Genomic DNA, 26306 nt, shown 5'->3' with positions numbered 1-26306 from the left:
ACACACACACACACACACACACACACAGAGAAAATAACAAAACCTGCTATGCTGTCACAAAAGATCATACAAATACATATGCAATGTAAAGAAAATATGAGAATGACAAACTGAAAGCAATCAAATGTCCATTCTACATTTTCCCTAGTTACACTTTAAAAGAATAAAACAAAACAAAACCCAAAACAGGAAGTAAACCCAGAACTGTTATAAGCCTCTCAATTCCTCTCTTAGGAGTGGGATGGAAAGGATTAAAGAAGCAATCATGGTCTCTCTACTGGAGTCCTTATATTTGTCTGGGCTACACCATATATACAAGAGAATGTGATCCAATTTCATTTGTTTGCTGGTACACTTTACAATGCCATTTGAAAACCAACATGAAGTCAGCCAGGAGTTTAAACACACTTGATCACCAGAGAGAAGCAACAAGAGTCATGCAGAAGTAATTATCCCAGTGGGACATGTGGCTGTCTCTCTGCAGCTTGTGGAACTGCCAGCTGAGAACAGAGGCTGGAGAGAGTCACTGCCTTGGACTCTGGCAGCTGCAGTTTCCCTCTATTTGCCTTGCTCCTACTAAACTTCTCATTTCTTCCTCAGAGCAATTTATAAATTCGTAGTTGGCTGTTTGCCTCTGCAAAGTACACCTATGATAATTTGATTATAGACTACATCAGGAAGGGATGTATTACTAATTGCAGGCAAGTGGGAGGCATCCTGCAGAGACATCCTTAACTTAGAGGGAGAGGATGATTTTTCACTCTGAAGTTATAAATTAGTACCTTTCTGTTTCTCCAGTGTGTATCAGCAGAAGACCTTCTCACGAACACTAATTTTAACAAGGAATCACAGGAAAAAAGAAACATAGGGTACCTAATTTTCTGGCTTAAGTGTGGCTCACAGCCAAATAAAGAGGAATTTGGCAGTTTTCTCTAGCAAGTCCACTCAGAGGTAGGAAGCCCAAAGCAATCAGGAGCAAAAGGCTTGGCTTAGTTATGGTATCCCAAAATGGAGAACGAAGACTGCTAAGTCCTGATGAAATGGGAAGCAGATGAACCAGTGAAGGCTTTTAGCAGATTTCCCAGGTGTCTGGTTCCCAAGTCATTAAGAATAGAACCTCAAAAGTGACTCCTATAAAAAGCATGCAATATAGAGATTGACTCTGTAATAAAAGAGCCTTTACTAGCTATCTCAGAAAAAAAGAAGGAAGCTGATTGGTGTATATCTCTGTGAAATTCTAGGCAGATTACAGGGTAGAATTCAGCATGAATATGAAAAATTAATTTAGCTCATAGCTATTAAACCTAATGTGTTATTTCCTTCCCAGGTCTCATGAAACAATGTCCTGCTGTTTTAAAAGGTAAAAACAAAGTCTTATGGGCCATTTTCATTCTCCCACAAAACCAAGGATTTTTTTTATCACCCCATCTTACCATCTGGCTATAATTCTGAATTTACATATAGTCACTGCTAAGATAGCCTGAAATAAAAATCTATGGAGGAATTATGACTAAACTCCAGAAATAAAGATGACAAATGTTCATTGTATTTGAAGAGGAGAAAAGCGCATATTCAGAATCTTGGCTCTTTTGAGTTACAAGTCCACCAGCTGAAAGTAGTTTTCCAACAATCCATCTCTTTTTGTCTTTATAGGTTCTTATACTTATTTGTTCTCTATAGTTTTGCTTCAGTGTACAATTTCCTTGAGTATCCAATACCTTAGTAATAAGATGTTTTGTTCTAAAGACTTGCATGTAACTTGTTACCCTGAAAAGTTAAATTCATTTATATGCTGAAGAAGCTACAAACCAAAAAAAAATCAACCAAGATTGAGTGTCTTTATACTTTGTTTTTTAAATATTAAGACCAAATTAATTTTACAGAAACATATTTTTAATTTGCAAATAAAGGAAAGTAATGTAATCATTTCATATTGCTAACAGAGTATACACAATTATTACCACATCTAAAATAGCTACAGACTGAAGTAAAATTTATTCATTTTCTGTGATATCTTAATCCCAAAGAATCAAAGAAAAAGTAGAAGAGCTTGCAAGTGAAATGTTTAATTGATTAATCAGAAGTCAGAACTCATGAGGTCAGGGGCAGAGGTTCAATATCCGTACAGCTATTTGCTTCACTTTCATTTATTGATCTCAAGACTATGCTACGATCTAGCTAATTATTTGGCAAATTTGTGCCTTAATTTTATGAAGGACACATGATGAGAAAATAAATAATCCACATCCTCTATATTGCACATGTTAAAATAAATGAAAATGAATTTATGTATATCTTAAATGGAAGGAAGTTGATTAATTTGCCCATCTCAGGAAGAAAATATAATCCTGGCAGTAAGATCTGAAGTAGGTTACATTAGGTTTTAGTATTGTCTGTGAATGCCTCTCACAATTGCCTGAGAAGTACTGATTTAAATCCTGGACAAATGAAAGTAAAAATAAAAACTGCTTGTCTATTTCTGTTTCTTAGTTATATATGAGAGAAAATTCTCTAAAACGTTGTTCAAAAAAATTTAAACATGCTATTTAGTTCCTTTTATCTCACTCATCAGTTGTTTGGTTCTATGGTCAAGATTTAAAACATACTGAATAGAAAATGCAGTGCACATCCAATTAAAGGTTATTATCATTAAAGATTGCTCCTGACCTAAGTCTCAGTTGTAGTGTTGGAACTTAGAGTTCAAAAGTCACAATTTTGCATGCTTGCTTTTATACAAAGGAGTGTTAAGGAGCCAAATAAAACCAGGAGCAAAGAAAGATTAAGAAGCAAAGTAAAATCAGTACTAATAAGTTGGATCTACTTATTGCCTCTCTTTTGTAGACAATAAGACTTTGTCCTAACTTTTGCATTTAAAATGCACAGCACTCACACATAAAGCAAATTATCTGCACTTATGAAAACTTGGTGCATAGACATTTTAGGGATTTTAATCATTATTTCTTTAAATTTTGTATAACCAACTATACTGCATTGAGAATAAATACAATCGTAAAATACATTGAGAATAACAAACACATTTAAATCCTGATGTTTTTATCTACATTTTAAATTATTTTACAATTGCAAAGTGTATAAACAAAATTATGTCCTGTACATAAAATATATAAAAACTAGGTTTTTTTCTGAAAATATGTTAAAAAAAAACCAACAGCACATCTACACCTGTACGGCAAATTTAACAAATGTATCAGTGAATTTAAATAACAATCAATGAATACTTTTGCAATGAACAAGAACTGTGTGGATAACACTGGCTGTTCTATGGCATGGTTACATGTATTCTTTTTTAATTTTACATATTCTCAGGGGGAAGATATATTTTATATTTCCAGATGATCTCAGCTAGATCTCAGAGAACAACAGAATCTTGCTTGAGAAGATTGTTGAATACACTGAAGCCCACCCTAACATCTATGCAAACATAGAAGTTCTAGAGAGGGATTTTTGAATGGGTACAGAATAGGAGATTTTATTTTCTTTAATCTGCCTGCCACAAACTATGAACTAAATATGAGTAGAGCCTAAATGCAAATAGCTGATGGAACACACTGGTATGATCTTTAGATCTCCCTGTGTAACAGACTGAGGACCTTCCTTCCATCACACTCTATAGGGCAGTCAGACTAGACAATATAATTGCCCATAATCCACCCCCTGGCATCAGAAAAAATAATGTCCTGACACTTCACACATACATGTGGTGTTTGTAGGAGAAACAGAGTTAAGTATTTATCCCAAATTAGTGTCCATGCAGAGGAATAGGTTCTTCTGTTTCAAAGGTAAATACGTGCTTATTACCATTGGACATATAAAGTTTCAATAGGGTATTTATAAGCTTCCCTAATAAAGAGGAAAGAGTTTCATAAGATCTTTTATAGACATGACACATGGTGTGCTATGGTGATATGACACATCCAGGTGAGAGAAGAGGAGCAAACATGAGACATAATGAATTCCTCACTAAATTATACTTTATCCACTCAAGGAGAAAATTTTCCATTACTTTCAACCAGTATAATATAGATGGAGCTCAACTGGTCTTGAATTTTTCCCAATTGTAATGAGGCTCTTAAATCTGAGCCTGTTTCTAATGTGATAGGACTTAAAGCTTTGTGATCACCTAGATTTGTCAGATTTAAGAAGACAAACCCTATGCCATCTGGTACTAATTCAGTTAATGCATACCAGATTATTTTAAAGGTAGATGATTTATCATATTATCAAATTCTTTCGTTTTTAAGGAGATAAAAGCTGAAGTGGTCAGATGTTACTAATAGTTATTTGGTTTAAGCAACCAGCCCTTAAACAAAGAAAATTCAGAACCAGCATTATACCACAGGAGACCTCTGCTTCAGCATAAAAGTTTGGATTATTTATTGAAAGAGAATTTATTTTTTTAAAGTGATGTCCTGGACAAGATGGAGAAATTGATAAAATTTCCACTTTTGGACCTCATAAGAAGGAAAGAATGCCTCACCCAATCAAATGTATTTTCAAATATGCTACCTAAAATAATTATAATTCATTTTTATATAAACAGAAAGAAGTAAAATTCTATCTGGCCATCATAAGCAAGCACAAAGATTATGACTAACTGGAAACATCAATTTCTTCTTAAAAACAAAGGATTTACTCCTAAAGTGTTTCAATACTAATTCAATTATCTAATTTAAAGAGTGATAAGCCATAAAAAATTGTAAGCCATGCTATAAGATAAATTTAAAAACCATAGTTTGAAAGAAACATTTCATCAGTGACTAGTAGAACAATTAAAATAAACTGATTGGAACACTATCCTAGAACCCACAAAAGATTATGCCTTCAATTTGGCAAACTGCTTACCTATAATTAAATAAAGTGCTCCCAGACAGTAGTAAAAATTCCACTAATCTGTAGCCATTTGGAAAAATTGAATAGCCTGATCAGATATATCAAAGTGCTTACTTAAAAGCTGAAGAAAAGACAGCTGCTTGAATAAACACATATTGGAAAAAAAATAAAGATAAAAGAGGAAAAACATCGAATGTCCACTTTCCAGATTGAGATCGCCAACTAACCCCAAATCCCATTTCAAGAATTGTCATTTGGCTATGTGTACTCATGTTGTAGAGTTTATCGTACTTCTGCTTAGTAAATGGCATTGCTGTTTAGGTGTATTTGGTTGTTCAGTAGACTTCATGAGACACTTTCAGCTTCTGGAGGAATCCATTTTGACTCAAGGATTATGGACGCTAACCAGCCGCCTGCATATGTATCAGGTATTGCTCTGTGATTTCCAAGGTCAGCAAATTTCCAGAGAAAACAGATCAGGCAGAACTGTGAGGCAGTCTTCTACATTGTGTAATGTTAGGTACACTGCAATCAACATTTGAGTAAAATATTAAGAAAAAAAACATATTTGAAACTGGTTTTGAGAAATTCTATTTAGGAAATAGAAATACAGAGGACCGGGCTGGGAAGGTGGCTCAGTGGCAGAGCGCTTGCCTTGCATGCCTGAGGCCCTGAGTTCGACTACACAGCACCACATAAGCAAAAAGAAAAAAGCCGGAAGTGGCGCTGTGGCTCAAGTGGTAGAGGGCTAGCCTTGAGCTGAAGAGCTGAGGGACAGCACCCAGGCCCAGAATTCAGGCCCCACGACCAGACCCTTCCCCACACACACACAAAAAAAGAAATACAGAGGACCGAAATCATCTCATATCGTAGAATACTGATAATAAGAATAGGGGAGAAGACATCAATATTGTACACTAGCCAAAATAGTGGGTATTATTCAGACTTTTCAAATGGGAGGATGTTTACCTACAAGAAAGTCTAGTATATTAATTAGAGGAAATGTGAAAATAGGTATTGTTTCCAAAAGTCAGTGATGTTTTCTGTTAATTCAGAAAACACATTTTCTGTTAAAGTTTGGCTTTATTGCTTTAACTCTGCATCTGAAAACACTCAGGGAAAAATAAAGAGGAGTGTGTGACAATGCTTAACAGGCTATTGACTAATTACCTTCCTCTTGTAATTGTAATCCCTCTATACAGTATCTTTACAATAAAAATATATATTAAGAAAAAAATGAAACACTCACCTCTTCTGTATTGTTCTTGACTTAATTTATATGAACTTGTAAAGAGTTTATAGAAGGTACAAGTTGATATTTTAAAGGATCTGTCCAAAATGGACAGTATAAAACACATTGCAAAATCTACTGAAGATATATGTCACATACAGCAAGACATAAATTTCATGTATATGTAAGATTGACCAAAATATGATATGGTTTTACAAAAGACTTATTTTGTCTACTAAGTAATCTAATTCCAAAGGGTAATTTTTTAACTTCTTTTTTTTTGGGGGTGGGGGGAAGATCAGATCATGGGGCCTGAACTCTGGGCCTGGCGCTGTCCCTCAGCAATTCAGCTCAAGACTAGTGCTCGACCACTTGAGCCACAGCGCCACTTCTAGCTTTTTTTCCTTTTTGCTTATGTGGTGCTGAGGAATCAAACCCAGGGCCTCATGCATGCAAGGCAAGCACCCTACCACTGAGCCACCTTCCCAGCCCCACAATTTTTTAACTTCTGAAGTTAAATATTTCTCATTTTCCATTGCTTATAAGTTATTAACAACAACTGAGAATGATTATTTACTGAAAATGAAGGTATTGCTCTTTAAAATAACACCTTATGATGAGGCTGGCATTGTCTTCAACCTGCTCCTTTTTTTATAGTGTCGGAAATCAAACTGAGGCCATCCCACACATTAGGGAAGTACTCTAGGATTGAGTCCATATCCAGTCTAAATTTGAATTTCAGCATAATCAAGATAAAATAGGCAGGAAAAAATATTATCTTGTGCCAGCATGAGGCTTGAACTCATGACTGACACCCTTGCACTTGAACCATCCTGATGGTTCTGATATTACTCTCACTACTGAATAATTTCACCAAGGTCTGATTGTTAGTGTAGATTCAAAACAGATCAACAGATAGGAAGGACCAAGAAGTGCATACTTAACCTACTATTAAAATTGCTGTACATTTTGATGAGATACTTAATTCCATAGGTGAATATGTGGGTAAATGGCATCAACACAGTTCCATGATGATACCTGATAAAGAAGTGACTGTGTTTAATTCCTATATTCAATGTACTGAATTTCTGGAATTAAGATGAGAAATAGTGACTTTTGGATACAAAACAAGTGCCAAAACAATGTAAAGTTATTCACTACAGTACATTAGCTGTGGTTTTTTTCAGCTGTTGTCAATCTATATTGCATCTAGAAAGTGTTTCTTTAGATGGGTTGATCGGATTTAGTTATGAAATAGTCAAACTAGGAAGAACTCTGTTCTTGAGAAGGCAGCTTTGGTGAGTCAATATTTATCCAGTGACCTAGGATCAGTCAACTTCTCTATTTATCCTTATGTCAGAGCTCATGTACTTGAAATATTGTAACTCAACTCCAAACACTAAAAAACTATAAATATAGCAAGTCACAAGGCATTATCTTTATTCCCATCAACCTGGGTAATTTCCCTAATGCTAAAGTAATGGAAAATCATGCGTTAGAAAAATAATTGGAATAAATGATACTCATATTTTATTTAATAAGAGAATAAGAGTATATTCAAATTAGCAACTATTCAGTCCTAGATGTGTTACATGACATTTTTGAATTACATATGATTCATTTATCATATTTTTGAGAAATATGCATGGAGCTCCAATTATATGACAAACACTTAGAAAATAGTGGCTCCAATGTGTCTTAGGTATATCAGAGATATAACATCTAAACCATGGTTTACAACAAATAATAAGACATTTGGTAAGTAGCAGTTAACCAGAAAATAAATTGAGTGGCAACTTTTGTGGTGGGATTCTGTATAAGGCTCCTTTGTAGAAGTTACCTTTAAGCTAGAACATATATAATAAGCCAGTTAGACTAAGAGAGTTAGAATAAGGTTATATGAAACTCAGAATATTTCAAATAGAATATCATATGAAAAACTCATAAATTGGTATGTGAAGCTCTTAGTATCTAAACTTTTAAATGTGCATCCAACATGAATAATGAAGTGCCACAGAAGCTAAATGATCATAAGATTTTTTTATATTTGTAGTATCTTATTTATATTATGTTTGTATATTTTATTTTATATATATCATATATAATATACTTTATATTTGTAGTATCTTCTAAACTAATTTGTTTTCTGGAACCAAGAATACCTTGGTGTATTATCATGCTTTCAAAAGACTTTTTTCAATTCCTCCGCAAGTAGTTCAGGAATGCTTAGCTCTGTGTTTTGCTTTTGATGTTCAGATATGAGGAGTCATTTAAATACAAGCTTGTGAAATGTTCAGATTGTTCCTTAGGAAGATAAACCAGTCATTCTCAAGGAGCATTTCTCATTTCAATCACAGAATTTCTCAATTCCCCCTAAAAGTGGTACATGACTAGAACTGTTCTAGATGCATGGGAAAAAAGTTGATTTATTACTCATATTGGATGTCTGAAGGTATGCCAACTTAATTCTCAGTGAATCTTCAGTTGCCTATTGCATTGCACAATAGAGGTGCACACAGAACTTCCATTTCAGTATTTGTCTAAATACTCCAATTACTCATCATGGTATGCTATACAAAATACAAAGAGTGAATCTGGAAACTGGGAACTGGAAATATTCCCATAGTTTAGAATCTGATAGAAATACAAAGAGCGGCAAAGGACAAATGATGCTAGATCTCTCTCTCCACCCTCTCTTTTTTGCTTGTTTTACATTTATATGACCTTCTTGCACATATGAGAAAACTGTGATTGTCAGGGTACTCAAAGTTCTTTTTTTGTTTTTGTTTTTGTTTTTTCTTTTTTTGGTACTGGTCATTGAAACCAGGATGTTGCACTTGCTAATCAAGCACATTGCAACTGAACTACATCCCAGCCCCCAACAGTTCTCGATTTAACCATTTTCACTGAGATTTTGATCTCTAGTTCTATTCAGAGTTCATACAGGTATGATAAACCAGAAATCCCATTCAGAATTTGCAGAACACTCTAATACATATAGAACATCTTGCTATTTACAATGACATGCATTTTTTCATTATATTCTCACAATGACATTACTGTTATTAAACAATTTAAACAATTTAGTGGACAGACAGAAATATGAAATTTATGGAGATCTTCCATTAAAATAATGCATTAAATAAGCACTGAATCCTGAATTTGCAATGTGGTTTTACAGTGACCAAGCCTATATTTGATCCTACTAATTCAGTGTTTCAAATATTAAATTTGAAAATTATGCAGCAGGATGTGACACAAATTCATTTAATTCCTTTCTCCAAGCCCATCAAAGATATAATGGAATTATATCTATTTAACATATTTACATCATGAACGTTTTAAATTACATATACAATATGCACTGACTATAGAAAAATGGACAAGGAAAAAGGTCTATTTCTGGTTTACCATTTCTGGTTTACCATCCAAACTTCCTGTGACTGTCACAAAACAGAAAATGACACATTCATTTTTCAGAAACACAAATTCAACTTCTTGGGGGAAAAGGGGCTCTATGACATCAGCTGTGTTAAATATGTTGATTTCCTCTAGGGAAAGGAGGTGGGGGAAGGAAGCAACAGACATTGAACAATGAAAGAAATTGGAAGACCAGACGAAAGCCCTAATCGAAGGAAGGGAGGAGGAGCAGATGGTTGGGGAAGGAGACATGTGGGAATTGAGGGGAGAGGAAGCAATTGGCAATGAGTGGGCTGAATGCCAAATTTGTGAAAGATCTGGAGGGCACTGGGGATTTGGATGGGATGTGAGTCAGCTGCTTTTTACCAAAATATCACACCAACAAGGGAAATCAAAGAAACCTGCAAAGATACACAGGATGCAGGAAAGGACAGAAAAACTTATCACACATCCCTCCTTAAGAATTCTGTCTCTTCAGCATAGGAAGGGGAAGTGCTAGATCATTTCTTAACAACATAGCAGAATTTTTCCCTGAACACGTTTTAATATTTAAATCTTTAATTTGGTTATGAAAGAAGGTTATAGATCTGAATGTGATTGGCCACTCACTGTAAATCATACATTAAAAAAATCCACTTAGACAATCATGTTGGATTAGGGAATCCTAATATTCCTGATTTCTTAGAACTGACAGCTTTTCCAGGAGGAGGATTTTCCCAGTTAATATCAGCTAAGTCAGTTTTGGATAAGCAGAAGATTGGATTTTATATCTAAAGTAAAAAGCTTAAGAAAGAGCTACAAAAATACATTCATGTGTAAGATGTTTTCTACAATTTCTAAGAAAATGCTCAAAAACTTTAATTTGTTTGTATAAGAAGGAGAGCTTGACAAAAAAAGAGAGATTGGTTTGGATTGTAAATTTGACAGAAATAATATATGAAATAGTTTACTTTAAAATTTTTATTTTATTTTCATCCTTTTTCAATCAAGAAAAATATGACAGAGCTATTTTCAGGCGAAGCAGAAATAATAACTTCAAAATATAACTTATCTCAGAGAAGAAGACAATAAATGGAATTATGTTTGAAGGAGGATGATAGAGGGGGTGAGTCTGATTAAAGTACATTGGATGCACATATGACTGGACATGTCAAAATGAAACACTCTTATACAACTAATTGATGCTAATTAAAATGCCAATAAAAAGTCTGTCACAAAGACTCAGATGAGCGAAGAATTTCAAAATGAGGACATGTCTTTTAAACTATTTTTTTAATACTAAAATGAAGTTACCACAATAAATAGCAAAGGTTATCCTAAGGAAAATATTTCAGAAACTTCAGATTTGAATTCAGGCAGGAATTATGACATTTCATTTATGCTGTTCAAGGTTATGTTTTCCTAAAAATTTATCTATAAAAAATTACCAAACCACCATATCAGTAGTATTTTCCTTAGCTCACTTTCCTATTCATCACGTAATTTCCCATAATTGCTTAATTTTCAGGGATAACTTCCAACATGTGTGCAACTGATAATATTAGAACGTGGCCAATCCACAAATGAGACTTAATTATGAAGCACATTCAATTGAATCACGCACCAATTCACAATATTATTTTCAATGTAAATTTTTTCTGCCCTAAATCCAAATGGTGACCAGGCAATGAATATTCTCTGTAGATAATCTTTAATGCCACTTTGGACAAGAATTCAAGCCTCAGAATAATTTTAGACTTGAATCATTATAATCTCTGATTAAATTTATCAATTCATGTGCCATCTTATCTGAAACTACTAAAAAATTCAAATTTTACAGGTCTTTGTTGTGCTGTTTTATTAACTGGAAAAATGTAAACTAATTTTCAATATGATGCATCCAATTTTTCAACATCTTCATCTCTGCAAATGAGAGATAGTGTTTTACAGTTGAAATTATGATACTTTGTCTTCTTGAGATGAAATTTCCATTATAGAAAATCAGTATACTTATATCTGTATGTATGTATATTGTATATATGTATGCATATGTATATGTACATATATAAGTATACATGTATATACAATATCAATATATATGGATATGCAGACATACATGTACATCTATATAGACATATGGATATCTATATATAGAGAGAGAGATACACACATATAGAGATAAATACAAAGGATTCTATAGAAAATTTTAGCAATAAAGGAAAAGCAATTACCTCCATTATTGCTGCATTCCCTGCACCAGTCAATTTAGAGTTAGCAAGTGCACTTAAAATATAATTTAGTATTTCTCTTACAGTATTGTCAGGAGTAAACTGGTCACTAACAAGGAATGCTCAGAACAGATATGGAACATCATAAGTGCTACACTAAGCTGTTGCTATGATCATCATTAGGTTCTTTTTCATTCACAGGAAATGAATGGAGAGGTACTGTGACCAAATGGAAGAACCACAGCTTGTGCACCATGGAATGAAGCCAATGAAATGAGATAATGTGAAGCATGGGCTACACAGTGAGTTCCCAATGTGTAACAGCTGTTACATTTTGGTGTTTCTACAATAACCATTCATAATGTTTCACATTTTAAAATGTCATATGAAATGAAGTATCCTTTTCAGTTCATTTTCATTATATACTTAAACAGAATGGCTGAATACAATGCCTGGAATAGTAATTTTCAACACTCATTAGTCATTCATTTCATTTTCAATATATTCCATGTTTTCAGAATTTACTATTCACCTGGGAACATTCATTTGCTAAATTAAAAAAAGTTTAAATTCTAATTCTCAATTAACACATAGGATATATAATTATATAATTATGCAACTATCATTTTGTCTTGTTAATGCAATTTGTTCTCACTTTTATCATATATTAGAGTAATCCATATGTAATTCTCCTATAATAGCCTCTTATAAGATATCAAAATACGTGATTGCCTTGTGTAAAATAGTGATATATTTGCATATAACCTATGTGTATCCTTTAGTGAACACTAAGTCAACTTGCAATATGTAACACATTATAAATATATGGAAAGATTATAGTTAATGCCTTGGGAGTGATGATAAGAAAAAATATGTAAGTATCCCTTAAGTATGTCATTTTCTGAATATGCTTATTGTATAGTTCGTTGGATCTATGGATGCAGAAGCCAGCAATATGGAATACTGACTAGAGTTCCTCTTGTTTCATTAATTCATAATGTGGGTTCTATTGGTTATTTTAATTTCTAAGTACATTGGGCCAGTTATTTGTATTAAAAGTTAAGCTATTTTCTTGCATCTCTCTCTCTGTAATTCCTATAGCTACCATTAGATGAAATTCATTGTATTAAAATTTAACATACAGTCAAGGAACATGAAGTCTGGGACATTTTGAAATTATGTATGTAGCTTCACCGCATATTAAACCAACTTCTGCTGACTTATAACAGACATACTTTTTCCCTGCTGCAATTAAATTAAAAGCATCCAAGTCCATAACTATAAAGCAGATAGGACACTTTTAAGCAGAGACTGCTTTTCTATAATTTGTTTTTTGTCAGTCGTGGGGCTTGAACTCTGGTCCTGGGCACTGTCCCCCAGCTCTTCAGCTCAAGGTGAACACAATGTTTTAGCACCACCATTTTTTCTTGCCACTCTATTCAGAAATCCAAATTTCTTTGATAATGTAAACATATATGTAAAGAATGAAAAGATTGTAAAGAAATATCATCTTCACTAACTACTCCATTAAAATCCAAAATCACACTATTTTTTCTTTGGCCTGTTAAAGATCTACATATAAGCTATGATTCTCCTTAATCCATAATTGACCATCCTTATGAATAATTATGGCTTTTCATAATCTAGGAAAATAATTTTGATGTCTACTTCAAACCGCATTTAACCCAATGTAGTTGTGTGAATAAACAGGAAATCATTGTTTTAACATTTGGTAACTTTCCAATATTTGATATTTGATATTTTAAACACAAAATAATCAGTGTAAGTGGACTATTTCCAAAATATAGTGAAGTAAAATAAACAATCACTTTTTATGAAGTTTAAATGAACATTTTTGCACATCAAAAGCCTCCAGTCTTCTGATTCATCTCTATAAAAAATATAATGTATTCATAATAATGGTGATGACTACATCCCAGAAACATGAGGTGGATCACTTTTATCCAGCTTGCCAACTCAACAATGTCTAACTCTTAATGGAAATTCTCGGGTCTAGAAAAACAGGAATACGACAGACAAATATCATCTAAGGGTTCTATTATTCTAAGAAATACATGCCAAAAGAATTTTAAAAGATTCGCTTGTCATGTAGAAGAATAAGAAAATGTTATTTATACATCTCTGGTTTATAATCATCACAGATCTAAAATTTGGCTTACAATCCAAGAGACTGCAAAAAGAAATGGCTTAAGCCTATCAAAAATACAGGTGCAGCTAAAATTCAATTATATATTTCCTTTTTGTTTCTTACCCTAGGGTGTGTCTTTGTTCTCACAGCTGGGAGACCTGTACTTTAAATTTTCAACAAAGAAAGCCACCACATTAAAGAACACTAGAAATTCCTACAACCCAAACTGTAACAATAACCATGGAATCTTCAATTGCCTTTCATAAAGATATTATGTGCTTTAATCTCTTGTGCATCTCTACTCAACACATTTGGCAAGGTACATTAACAATAGAAATGAAAACAGTCATTTGAATACAAAGCTGAAGAAAGAAGAAACACATAAAATACCTTATAGCCAACATTTCTCAAGAATTCATTTTCAGTTTTTGAAAAGAATAGAAAATAAAGGCATGCATTCTGTTTATGATCTAAGTTTTGGTTTTAATTACTCAATTCCAGTTTGGCCTGAAGGAAGAAAATAAAGCAAAACAATTTTGGTCTAAATAAAAACAGTTATTTTTAAAACCAAATTGCTGATTTTTAATCTATTCCATTTCTCCAAATGTATAAATGTGTTTTTTTTTTTACCTCTGGTACTTTATCAGTTCAATAGCCATAATTTATACAAAACACACAGATGGTCTTAGAAATAGTAAAAGTTTCAGATGTTACAACTTCCTGACATATGGAACAGTATTGTGGATCATCATTTTGTCAGCATTGGAATGATTTTAAAATTATTTATACATTACCATTTTGGAATCATTTCCTAGCCATGGGTTATTACAACTTTAAACTATTGGATTCCTGATAGAAGTGGTTCTTTTATTGCTTATAGGATTGGAGGATTAGCACTTAATTAGAGTACAGAGAAAGTTAAGGAAGATTCCATCATAAATTAAATATTTGGCATAAATCATAAAAATTTGTCTAATTCAATATATGATAGAGCAGGGAGTCCCAAGCATATTTGTGGAAAATCAAGTTTACTATAGTACACAAATAAACTTCAACTTTTAACTTAGAATTTTCAAAATGTACAGTCACTTCTGTGTTTCAGCTACTGTATGTGACCCAGTATATGACGAATCATGTATAATCTGTATAGCTTTTATCTTTCTCATGTGTCTTAAACCAATTCAGTGAGATTTTTAACCTCCACTATATCTCTGAAATAGCTACTGTCAGAAATAGCTATAATTGACCACAAGTTGTTAAAGCAAATGATCAATTTTCAATCTTCATATACTTGATTACTTGCTGCAACTGACTCAGTCACAATGACCCCCATAAACTTGGTGCTTTGCTGCCCTTGGTGCTTTGTTGTCCCTTTTCATTGCTCCCTTTAGATTTCGGCTGCTCTTTCTTCTGCCTGAAAGCTTGTCATCAGACAGATTTCTTTCTCCTTCTACCTGCAATTCTTTCCTAGGAGAATTTAACATTCTCAAGCTGATAAATTATATATTCATTGGTTATCTTATGCTCCAATAAGAACTTGTCAGTGACTTAGGACAGGGAACATCTCGTGCTCAATCGTTGTGCAGGTTGCACATAACTCAAAAGCTCATGTTCTTTGGGTATCCTGCATGCTACCTCTGCTTTTCCCAGAATAGGTGACATATGTGGGTGCTGAGTAATGAAGGGAGAGCATACCTTAGGCTCTCTCATGTACTAGCATTTCATTTTTTAAATTTTCACTCACAATCCACAAAGTGAAAATAATCAAATAGGTTTGTGGAAAAGCAAAGACACTGGGGATAGACTCTTCTGTCCACTCAGGAATTAGTTCTTGTGCCGTCTATCACAACTTAACTTTTTTTTCCAGCCTCAAGCTCAAGTCTGAATTTCTGACTCATAGATCCAATTGCTTCTTTGATATCTCATAAGTATTTGAAAATTACCATGTCTGAAATTGAGTGCCCAATTTGTCTAACCACAACTCTTCCTCTTCAACAATAAGTGCCAGCCCAGGTGGCGTATCTTTCCATACTCTTTAGCCATTCAATGATAGTCATCTTCAATGCATCATTTTTTTTTTCTGAATAGGAACACTAAATTTGTTAGCAAATTCTGTTGGTTATTACTTTATAGTATACTCAGAATCCATTTCTCACTTACTCTCTACTCATATCAATTAAAATGACCATTAAATATCTCTTGTCTAGATTATTGTCAAAACTCATAATTGGTCTCCCTGCTCTAATATGACCACCTGTCCATGTGTTATTAAGACAGAAGAACTCATTGAATATTAAATGGCTATGGGTCTATAGGTTTATCCCTCTTTGGACAAATGGATAAAAAAATGGTATAGATATACAATGGAAGTTTACTCATCTATTAGAAAAAATGATAATATTTGTAAGGAAATGGAAAGTCTTGGAAAAATAACATTAAATAAAATCAGGCCCAGAGAAGACAAAGGATCCATATTTTTGTGTATATGTAAAGGCTAAATTTAGCTCATCAACTCATAAGTAAATAAGCTGGGTGATATACACATATACACAAATGAATTAACTAAAATGCTAGTACACCCAACACACTCACAGTAAATCTCAAATAGTGTAAGCCCTTTGAAAGCCAAAACCAAATTTCAGCAAAATAAAACACCAGGAAATAGGTATTTGGAAATGGTGGGTAGGGTCAAGGCAAAAGGAATGGACAATGAAGAGAAGAGGATGAAATGCAGACAAGAATCCAATAAACATCATACAAAATTGAGTGAGGGGGTGGGATGGTTAGAGAGGGTGGGTGAGAATGTTGAAAGGGGTGACATTGATCAAGATGTGTTGTATTCATAGAGAACTTTGTTAAATGGAAACTCCGTTGTGCAATTACCTGAAAATGATAAGAAAAAAGGAAAGAATTCACTGTCTATACTACAAAATAAAGAAAAGTAAGGGAAGTGGTGGATCAGAAGGGAGGGTAAGAATGTCAAAAGTGGTGAAACTGACCAAGATGTATTGTATTCATAAACTGCTTCGTTGAATGCAGAGGGGGAAAAAAGATGGAAACAAAGAAAAAAGACAGAAGAACTTCTTTGCTGAGAAATCTATGATTTTCTTCCTACTTTTCTCAAGAGAAAGAGACAAACTACTGTAATATCTGTAAGGTCCTGTACAGCCTGGTACCTGTTAACCCCTGACACTACTTCCTATAAATCTCCTATACTCATGCTATTCAATCTGATTCTTTGCTCCTTTGTAAGAATGTTAGTTGCATAACACCTTAGAGTATTGGAATATACTGTTTGTCTGTAAAAATATACTTTTCAAAGATACTTCTGTAGTTCCCTTTCTTGATTTTTTTTCCTGGTTCTGTGGAGGCATCCTTTGATTATCCTATTTAAAATTTGAATCCATTCAAATATCTGATGCATTTCATTTACTGTTTCTATAAGATGCATAGCTTAATATATGTGTATATATACATATATTACTCTTCTGTAGATAGTTTTACATGAAATGTACATTCATGAAATAAAAATGACAAAAGGGCATTTACTGCATTGTCTTTAATGCTTCACACCAATTGTTAAAAATGTTTTCATTAAGTCATTTTTAACGTAATAAATTATCAAGAAAGATGAGGGATATCAAGAGTAATAATGGTTTCAGTGTATTTGAATTATTAGGCAGGAAAAAGGGAATTACAGAAAATAATCACTAAATGGTTTGGAATCTATTTTTAAGGGTAAAATTTACTTACTAGTGCATGAAGGAAATCTGTTATCAATAAGGAGAGGAGTAATTGTTCTTTTTCCCCCTCAATGCTAGTTGTATCCCTTTATGTGTAGGGAAATCATAAATACTTGTTTCCTGCTTGTAAAGGGATGAACTTGAGAGATTACAAACCACCCAAAAGCCTGAAAAACAACTGCCTTAAAGTCATTCATAGAGCTAGATTCAGCCAGAATTAGGGACTGTAAGACAAAGCACACCCACTGGTTGACCTGTTAAGTAAATTAAGCTCAGATTCTCATGGAGGGAAAAGCTTGTGAACAGATTTAAACACAAAGAATTTAAGATTTAAAGCAAAGAATTACTTGATATATGATCAGTTCATCTATTAAACAGATCCTAACAGCTTCATACCAGTTCTTATATTTTCTATTCTCCAGCACTTCTAATTTCATTTCCTCAAATCAGTTTCCTCAGTATGCCCTTTGTCATGCAACTTTTTGGCATCTCAGGAAGTAGAAGGAGCTCCTCATGCTTGCCCTAATCTCTACCATTATAAAAATTGTTTGAGAGACCTCCCCAAATTCAGATTGATACTGGAAAAAGACTGAGTCTCTCTTAAAATCCGTAAAATTTTGACTACCATTAATCAGCTGTATTTTTTCTCATGACTTATTATCATGCTAACCAGCTAAGTTATTCAGGAATGGTGCTAGCATTTCTGGGAGTTATGTGGTATGCCTTGTAACTTCCTTCTTCACCAACCTTGACAATGACCTTTCCTTCCTGCACAAATTCTGCTAAGGAACTTCAAATCTTGGCTAAGAATTTACCTTGAACAGGTATCAGCAGGTGAGGAATAAAGGAAATTGCAAAGGGAATGGTGTATAGGCCTAGAATCAATGAGATTGTGTTGGACTTAGGTGTTTAGGTGAACACTCTATAAGACAAAAGGCACAAAAAAGCCATATAAAATCAGAGCTGCCTAGACTCTTTCGAGCAGGAATTGTCAGGATTGTCAAGAATTGTCAGTTGTTGAAATTTGAAGAACAAAGAAGAGATGTAGAAAGGAGGAAGATGCATAAAAACAACCCTGGAGTGACTTACAAAGCCTCCTGAAAATGTACTATTTAATTAATTTTTCATAAGGAACAATTTTCACTGAAACCCATGGAACCCAGGCACTAACATTCACATGATACATTTTCTTATCCTCACCACTAAACTAAAAGTTACATATTGTTTTTTCACTTACGTTCATGTCTACATGGGGACAGATGAAGAACTGAAAGGGAGCATTAAGGGAAGCCTTTAATCTAAGAGAACTGGCTCCATCTTTCTTTTTTATCTTTGAATATATACACAAACCTGCAGCTGCTCCCTAATATCAAATTAAATACTCACCGTTATTCTTTCGTCTTTATCATCCAGAGGAGAACCATCCTTCTTCCAGGAGATGGTGGGCTCCGGATGGCCACGCGGAGGCTGGCACTCCATCACCGCGGGCTCCCCTACTGCCACCATGACATCGGAAGGGTTTTGTCTGAAATCATCCCGTAGTACTGGAGGAAGAAAATTAAATTTTTATAGTCAATAGTGATACATACAGTTCTTAGCCCTGAACTTCAGCCAGAGACATTTATTATTATAAACTACTACTAGCTGATGCAACACAAGTTCAAAGACATATTTTCCCTAATAGACATCTGTGATTGAAGCAAGATATTTTTAGCGCTCAGGACACACAAGAGGAATTATTTGATATCCTTCTTAGGCCTGCAGATAAACACAGTATGCTACCTCTGTAGCAACCACTGAGGCTTCTTTATATCTTCAATTTCTCTTTAGCCTATAATTTTCTCATGTGTATACTAATGAACACCAGTGAAGATTCCTTTAACTTAGATGGCACATCAAGATGATACTTTTAATAATAAAATAAACTATATCCACATACAGAAACTCCAGAAGCAAAAATATACTTGTAAGAATGCATGTAATTGAAAGAAATGCTACAGATATTAAAAGCTACTGATAAAGATTATCATAGTGAAATGCATTACTCCATAAAATTAATCTACATCAGTGAAAATTTTAAAGATTGTTATAATTTAAGCTGGCTCATCATAAAATGCTACACATATTTCAAGGTAACTATTTCCTGTATTTTTTTTCATTATGACAAAGTGATGGAGTTAGAAAATAGAAATAATTGTTATTCTTGTGTCAGTTTTATGTTCTAAGTTGTTGGAGTACTTTTCTGATGTATTAGCTCATTTAATCCAATGCACAGAGCAAGAGATATTACTAAATTCATGTGTATTTTAGAAGAGTAAATGCTTCCTTATTATAATCTCAAATGTATAGTAATAAATTATTAAAAATACTATAGAACTAAGGATATTACTCAGCAACTTTAGACCAAAGATAATCCATAAACTGTTCATGGAATAAAATTATTCTCGGTGTATTAATAATATTAAGAATTTATCAATTATGTGGCACATATTACTTTGGAATCACAATTCTGTATTTGTTAAATGTAATCTGGAGCATATGTATTATTGCCAAGTCCCTAGTTAGAAACTATAGAGATGTAAATATTGCAGTAAGAAATTGATTAGTTCTTTACCTCTCCTCACTTTTTCCTTGATTCTGCATGTAAGATATGAATCATCATAGGATCCTACTTAAGGTGACATTTAAAATGTTTATTGATATGGCAAGTGTATGATTTTGGAGAGATAAATATTATTAACTATAAGGAAGTGAATATTTTATACCACTAGACTTGTATACTAGAACCTATATATTTCTAGTCTGATGGCACTTAAAATATTTTCATACATGAAGTATTACAGTGTTATAAAGAAAAAAAATGATCGAATTTAGTCTCAGAACCTAAAATTTATAGATTTACATAGGTTTATATTTTTTTCTTTCAGTGCTTTACTTTTCCTTTCACTGTATGAACTAGGAATGTGTGTGTGTGTGTGTGTGTGTGTGTGTGTGTGTGTGTGTGAACCAAAACACCTATTGAAAACTCTTGTTTTATCTGCATATTGTGATAGGTTGGGCACAATATGACTCTACTAACATAGACAATAATATTGCTCCAAGGAGGAGTTTTCCTTCTGTTTCTTTGGAAAGAATAGTAAAAGGAAATATAACATCAATAGTTGTAATTCTAATTTCAGTACAGTACGCTACCAGTGAGATATGCAGACACAAAGTAAACTTTGTGAACTGAAAACTCTGGCTACTGTTACCACCTAATAAAAGAACAGAGCATGAGGACTTTCACTGTTCATAAGCTCCTATTATTATTAGCTGCTAAGAATGTGCTGCAAACAAGATGTACGGTTTATAGAAAAAGCAAACAAATTGATCTAACAAGCAGCATGGGCCTACGCTAAATGGCAATATTAATCTATCATAACACCACTGAAAAGTTGTAACATTCTTAAAACACCCAAAAGTAAAATATTTTTGAAATAAAGGTAAATAATTTATACAAATTTTCTATGTGGTAGTCTTATAAACTAAATTCGTAATACTATACCTTATTTACAAATTGAGATCGTATCTCAAATAAATCAATGAATAATAAAAACATCTTACAAAAACATCAAAGGTCTAAGTAAGATAAATCAAACTATTTTTCCATTTATTATGGGATTTGGGCTTTTACATTGTATAATGAAAAGCTAACAAAATGTAATCCATTAAAGATTGTTGCTTAGATAATGCTTATGTAATTATTTTTGCAGCTGTAAAGCATAAAATTCTAGTACCAACCATGGCTACAGGCAATCCTGCATAAGTGTATGAATTTAAGATTTTTTCTCACATCTAGAAAAGCAGTAGCTCTTCTTTATACTTATTCTGAACATTTGTTATTGAAGAAAATACTATGTTTCACATTATAAAATCATATAGTCTTTTAAATGCCATATTTCTAATTCTTGTGTACATTTGCGTGATTAAATATCAAATTTGATATTTTTGTATGTTGTAGGAAAATACTTAGCATTCACAGGTATTCAAAAATATATAACTTAGAAAATTTATTTTTCCCTTAGTGTATCTCCACATTGAAATATATAGTTTCAAATGTTTCTTGTATAAAATTTAAATTTGGAAAGTATATTTTCCAAAAGGGAATTTTAATATTAATTTGGAAAAATCAAATAATATTTATGGTGTATTCAGGTAGAAATCACTTAAAACACTTTGCACAGGATAGTCTACTATTACAACTACATAATATTTCTTCCATATTTCTGTTATTTCATTTTAGGGGTACAGGTAGGTGCATAGAAATTGACTTGAGGATTTGGTGTTTTTTACTTTGGTAAGTAGGAAAATATGTAATTGTCACTGAATCCTTTTGAATCTCATTGAATTTTTTGTGTTTGTATTTGTTTGGTTTTGAAGTTCTTTACTATAAAATTCTTTAAAACAAAAGATAAAATTATTGTTTTTTCTAAAACTTTGGACTAAGATTTGTGCAATGCTCAAAACAAGTAATATTTTCCAGAAAGAAAAATTCACTGGTGTGTTTGAAACCTAACTGTAATGTTGAGAAGACAGAAAGAGGGCAGAAATCACAACAAAACAAAAAAAAAAAAAACAGAAAAAAAAATTCTAAAAAGAAACAGTACCAAAGACAATGAGTGTTCATAAAGCATATTGTTAAGGTCACTTTAAGACTTTTTAGGGCTGGGAAGGTGGCTCAGTGGTAGAGTGCTTGCCTTGTATGCATGAGGCCCTGGGTTCGATTCCTCAGTACCACATAAGCAGAAAAAGCCAAAAGTAATGCTGTGGCACACGTGGTAGAGCACTAGCCTAGAGCTAAAGAGCTGAGGGACAGCACCCAGGTGCAGAGTTCAGTCCCCAGGACAAAAAAAAAAAAAAAAAAGACTTTTTAAAAACTGAAGAAAACCTAATCTTTTAAAATAATCAGGAGTCTTTGACAATACCTGATCCTTACCATAATTAGAGGTAATAGTACCAGAAGACTTGTCACTAGCCTGTGTTAAATGCCTGAGAAAAGACCAAAAACAAAAACACAGAGGTCTACTAGTTTCTAAGAAATGCCTGCATTTTTAATAATTTCATTATTGCCCTCTAAAATGTAATTTTCCTTCCAAGTCCACTGGAATTCCAGAAGTTCACACCATTGCTGTAGAAAGGTGACTTCAGCTCATTGCATTTCAGGGAAGTGTAGATTCTTACTAATCCAATCTTTGAAAGGTTTAAGAGCTTCTCAGCTCAATTCTCTTCCCTAATTGAGTGAAGTAAACTTCAAAGCCATGAGCTACATGAATCCCATAATTTCATCGCAGAGTGCATGGTCCAAAATTTATGTTTTAGAATTTAATAAATTAAGACTCCTCAGGGAGAGACATATCAAAAACAACAATATTTGTATTTCCTCTATGGCCAGAGATATTGAACATGTCTTCATGTTTCTCTTTGAGTCATTAGCCCATTCATTATTTGGGTTCTTACTTCTTTGAGGGTTTAAGTTTTGAGAATTTAATTTTTGAGTTCTAAATTTATTCTGTACATTATGCCCTTGTCTGATGTATACATAACAAAAATCTTCTCCCATTCTGTCAGCTTTTTACTTAGCTATGTCCTTTGCCATGTAGAAACTTTTAAATTTGATGCAATCCCATTTATCAAGTCTTTCTTTGATTTGTTGCATTTCGGGATTTTTTACTTACAAAGTTTTGCCCTGGGCCCAGAAACTCTAGTATTTCCCATACCCCTTTACACAAAGCTCTGATACACTGCTTATTCGAATAAAAGCTTAAACAATTACTTTGGAAGCTTATACAATTACTATGGAGGCACCTCGGAAAACTAAACATAAAACTACCATATAACTAAACAATCCCATTCCTGGGCATTTATCCAACAGAACACAAACAAGATTACAGTAGAGCTACCAGCACAACCATGTTCATTGCAGCACTATTCACCATAGCCAGTATATGAAATCAGCCCAGATGTATTTCAATGAATGAATGGATCCAGAAAATGTGGTATATAAGACAATTTAATTCTATTCAGCTATTAGAAAAAATGATATTGTACCTGTACCATTCATTAAAAAATGGAAAGATGTGGAAAAAATTATATTAAGTGAAGTAAGCCAGACCCAGAGAAAGAAAGGATGCATGGTTTTTCTCATGTGGTAGAGAAAATATGCCTATAAATCTATAAGAACATAATTTGGATGGTAAGCAAGAGGTTAGAAATCAATTAACTGAAGTATAAAAGATTCTAAGAAGATCTCAAATAGTATAGTCTTTTAGAAAGATTAGGTCAAAGCCCCAAAAATTCAGCACCAGAAAATGGGTAAGTTCAAGAACAAGGGTGGGGCCAAGGGAAGAGGAGCAGATAAATGAAGGGGAGAAAGAAAAGAGTCTGTTATATATACAAGAAAAGTAAGAAAAGTAAGGGAAGGAGTGGGTCAAAGAGGGGGGAGCCTGTTGAAGGGGTGGCACTGTTTTCATAAACTGATTTATTAAATGGTACCTCCTTTGTACAAATACCTAAAGATAATTGAAAAAATTCAAAAAATATAAATCATAAAAATAAATGGTAGGAGTAAACTTAGTAATATACCACTGTTAGAAATGGCACAAACCTAATGACTGTTTATTTTGTAAAAAATTATACTACGTATCAACACATTCAATCCTCCCTAACAAGCTTATGACCAGCTGAAATTGTTAGTTTCACTACACAAAAGAGAAAGTTGTAGACTTAAAGCTTAGAAACCCAAATTTCCAGCCATTAGAAGACTCCTTTTTACCAAGTTGCTCATAAATCTGATCTTAACATTGCTCATAATTCCAAATACACAAGGAAAATGATATGAGTAATATTTCAAACTTCTTCAAATGGAATAGATGCTAAACGAGAACTCTCTTTCATGACTGTGACATGGTTAACTTCTAGTATACTATGTACTCTTCATTTTCTCAGATGGCTCCATGCTTAGAAGATAGCATTTCTCATTTTCAGCAGTGAATTGAGAACTAGAATTCATTATTCAGAATACATACGAAGTGTTGTTTCTTATCAATGTTTGCTCCTTTATTTCAACCACAAAATGACTGAATGGGTTGTATAATAATAAGAATTTTAATTAGGTATGAGCATTTTAATTAGAAGTAGATATCATGGGAAAGATAATGCAGTCCTAGGATCTATTTGTTTTCTACTTAAAATACCATTTTATCAATGAAATGTAGCAAACAATAATTTTAAAAAAATCTATGAAGCCTTTCCAATAAAGTATAGTGAAGAAAATAAATGAAGTTATGTTCCAGAAGAAAACAACTTTAAAGTTGCACAGCAATTCATGACTCAATTGTAAGTATCATTTCAGTTCTTTTGAAAATTATCAAATACTTAGGCTTTCATTCTGAGTAGATAATATGTGACTTACTAGCTCTGTCTAAATTATAACTTACATGTTGACATGGAAAAAAATCTCACTTCACAATAATGGTAATTCTTATATTTAACACATCTATTTTAAGCATGAGTTTGTGCCTAATAGCTATGCCATAACTTTTCTACCTTTCTGGAAATGTAGTATATGTAAAAATGCTGATGTTAATCATTAGAAATCTCTTCCCCCACTTCTAACTCCCTTCCTTTGTATCTTTCTCTCTCTGTCTCTCCCCCACTGTACCACTGGGGGCTGGTTATTGTACAAATCTGTCTCCTTAGTCTCTAGGATTACAGAAATGAGTTTTGGACACTTGACTCAGAGAATAATCTTAATATCTACCCAATCAAGTAAAGATAATGGCATTATAATTTCCTATAGATAATATCCCATTATAACAAATATATTTCAGAAACACAGCAGATCATTTAGATTTTTTAAAAATTATTTTCAATCCTACATTTTAGCTCACATAGTTACCATGTAAAACAAAGTTTAATTTGAGGTTAAAAGTTATAAAATGCTTTAGCTTTTAATTAATATTATACAACTATTAAAAGAGGATATGTGTAAAGAAATATAACTCATTAGAAACAAAAACTGAAATGGGAACCTGTAAAGCATTTCATCAAGTACTATCTTCTACCCTCATCCATGAATACTAAAAAAAATTGGTTATTTTAAATTGGTGGCTATACACATCAGTTTTATGTAAAATGATGATTTAATAATGAATGTTTCCTACAGAATATATATTTATTTTTTAGAATTGGCACTGAATATATCTATGCATATTCTTCAATCCTTATGTCATCTCCTACAAGTGTTTTTAATAGCATGCCATTTTATTTTTAAACCTTAAATTATGCTTTGGTTAAAACCCTGGAAGAAAATATGCTGGGAGAAGCACTTATTTTCTTAAATGCTAGAGCTTGAGAAGATTTTGCCAACCTCTTATGTTCTACCCTAGGAAAGCAGTATATATATATTTTTAAATTAAGGAATTATATATTCTGAAAGTCATACAGTGCTGATAGATACTAAACACTAGTCATCTTAGGAAACAATGAGTATGAACCACTGGAAATTATAAAAGAAGCTATAACTAGAATAAAAGTAGTTGGTAGCAGTTTGTTTCTTTCCAGAAGGTACACAGGAAAGGAAGAAAACAGACTTCTACTCCTGTGTTCTACTGGATGCCATAGGAGCTCAGATGTGGTACTTGCCCTCCCTCCCTCCCTCCCTCCCT

At 33.1% G+C, this 26306-nt stretch overlaps 1 protein-coding gene across 3 annotated transcripts in view; it reads right to left on the bottom strand.

Moving 5' to 3' along the window:
* Nucleotides 1-26306, bottom strand: part of Robo1 (roundabout, axon guidance receptor, homolog 1 (Drosophila)) — an 829689-nt gene that overhangs the window by 124895 nt on the left and 678488 nt on the right. For all 3 annotated transcript variants that reach the window (XM_013034895.1, XM_013034896.1, XM_013034897.1), the window contains one exon: nucleotides 18988-19145. In XM_013034895.1, coding sequence (XP_012890349.1) covers nucleotides 18988-19145 — 158 coding nt within the window. The remainder of the gene's footprint in view (nucleotides 1-18987; nucleotides 19146-26306) is intronic.

The sequence above is a fragment of the Dipodomys ordii genome, unplaced genomic scaffold (assembly GCF_000151885.1).
Source record: "Dipodomys ordii isolate 6190 unplaced genomic scaffold, Dord_2.0 Scaffold199, whole genome shotgun sequence".
NCBI classification, from domain to species: Eukaryota; Metazoa; Chordata; class Mammalia; order Rodentia; family Heteromyidae; genus Dipodomys; species Dipodomys ordii.
This window is presented reverse-complemented; position numbering and strand designations above follow the sequence as displayed.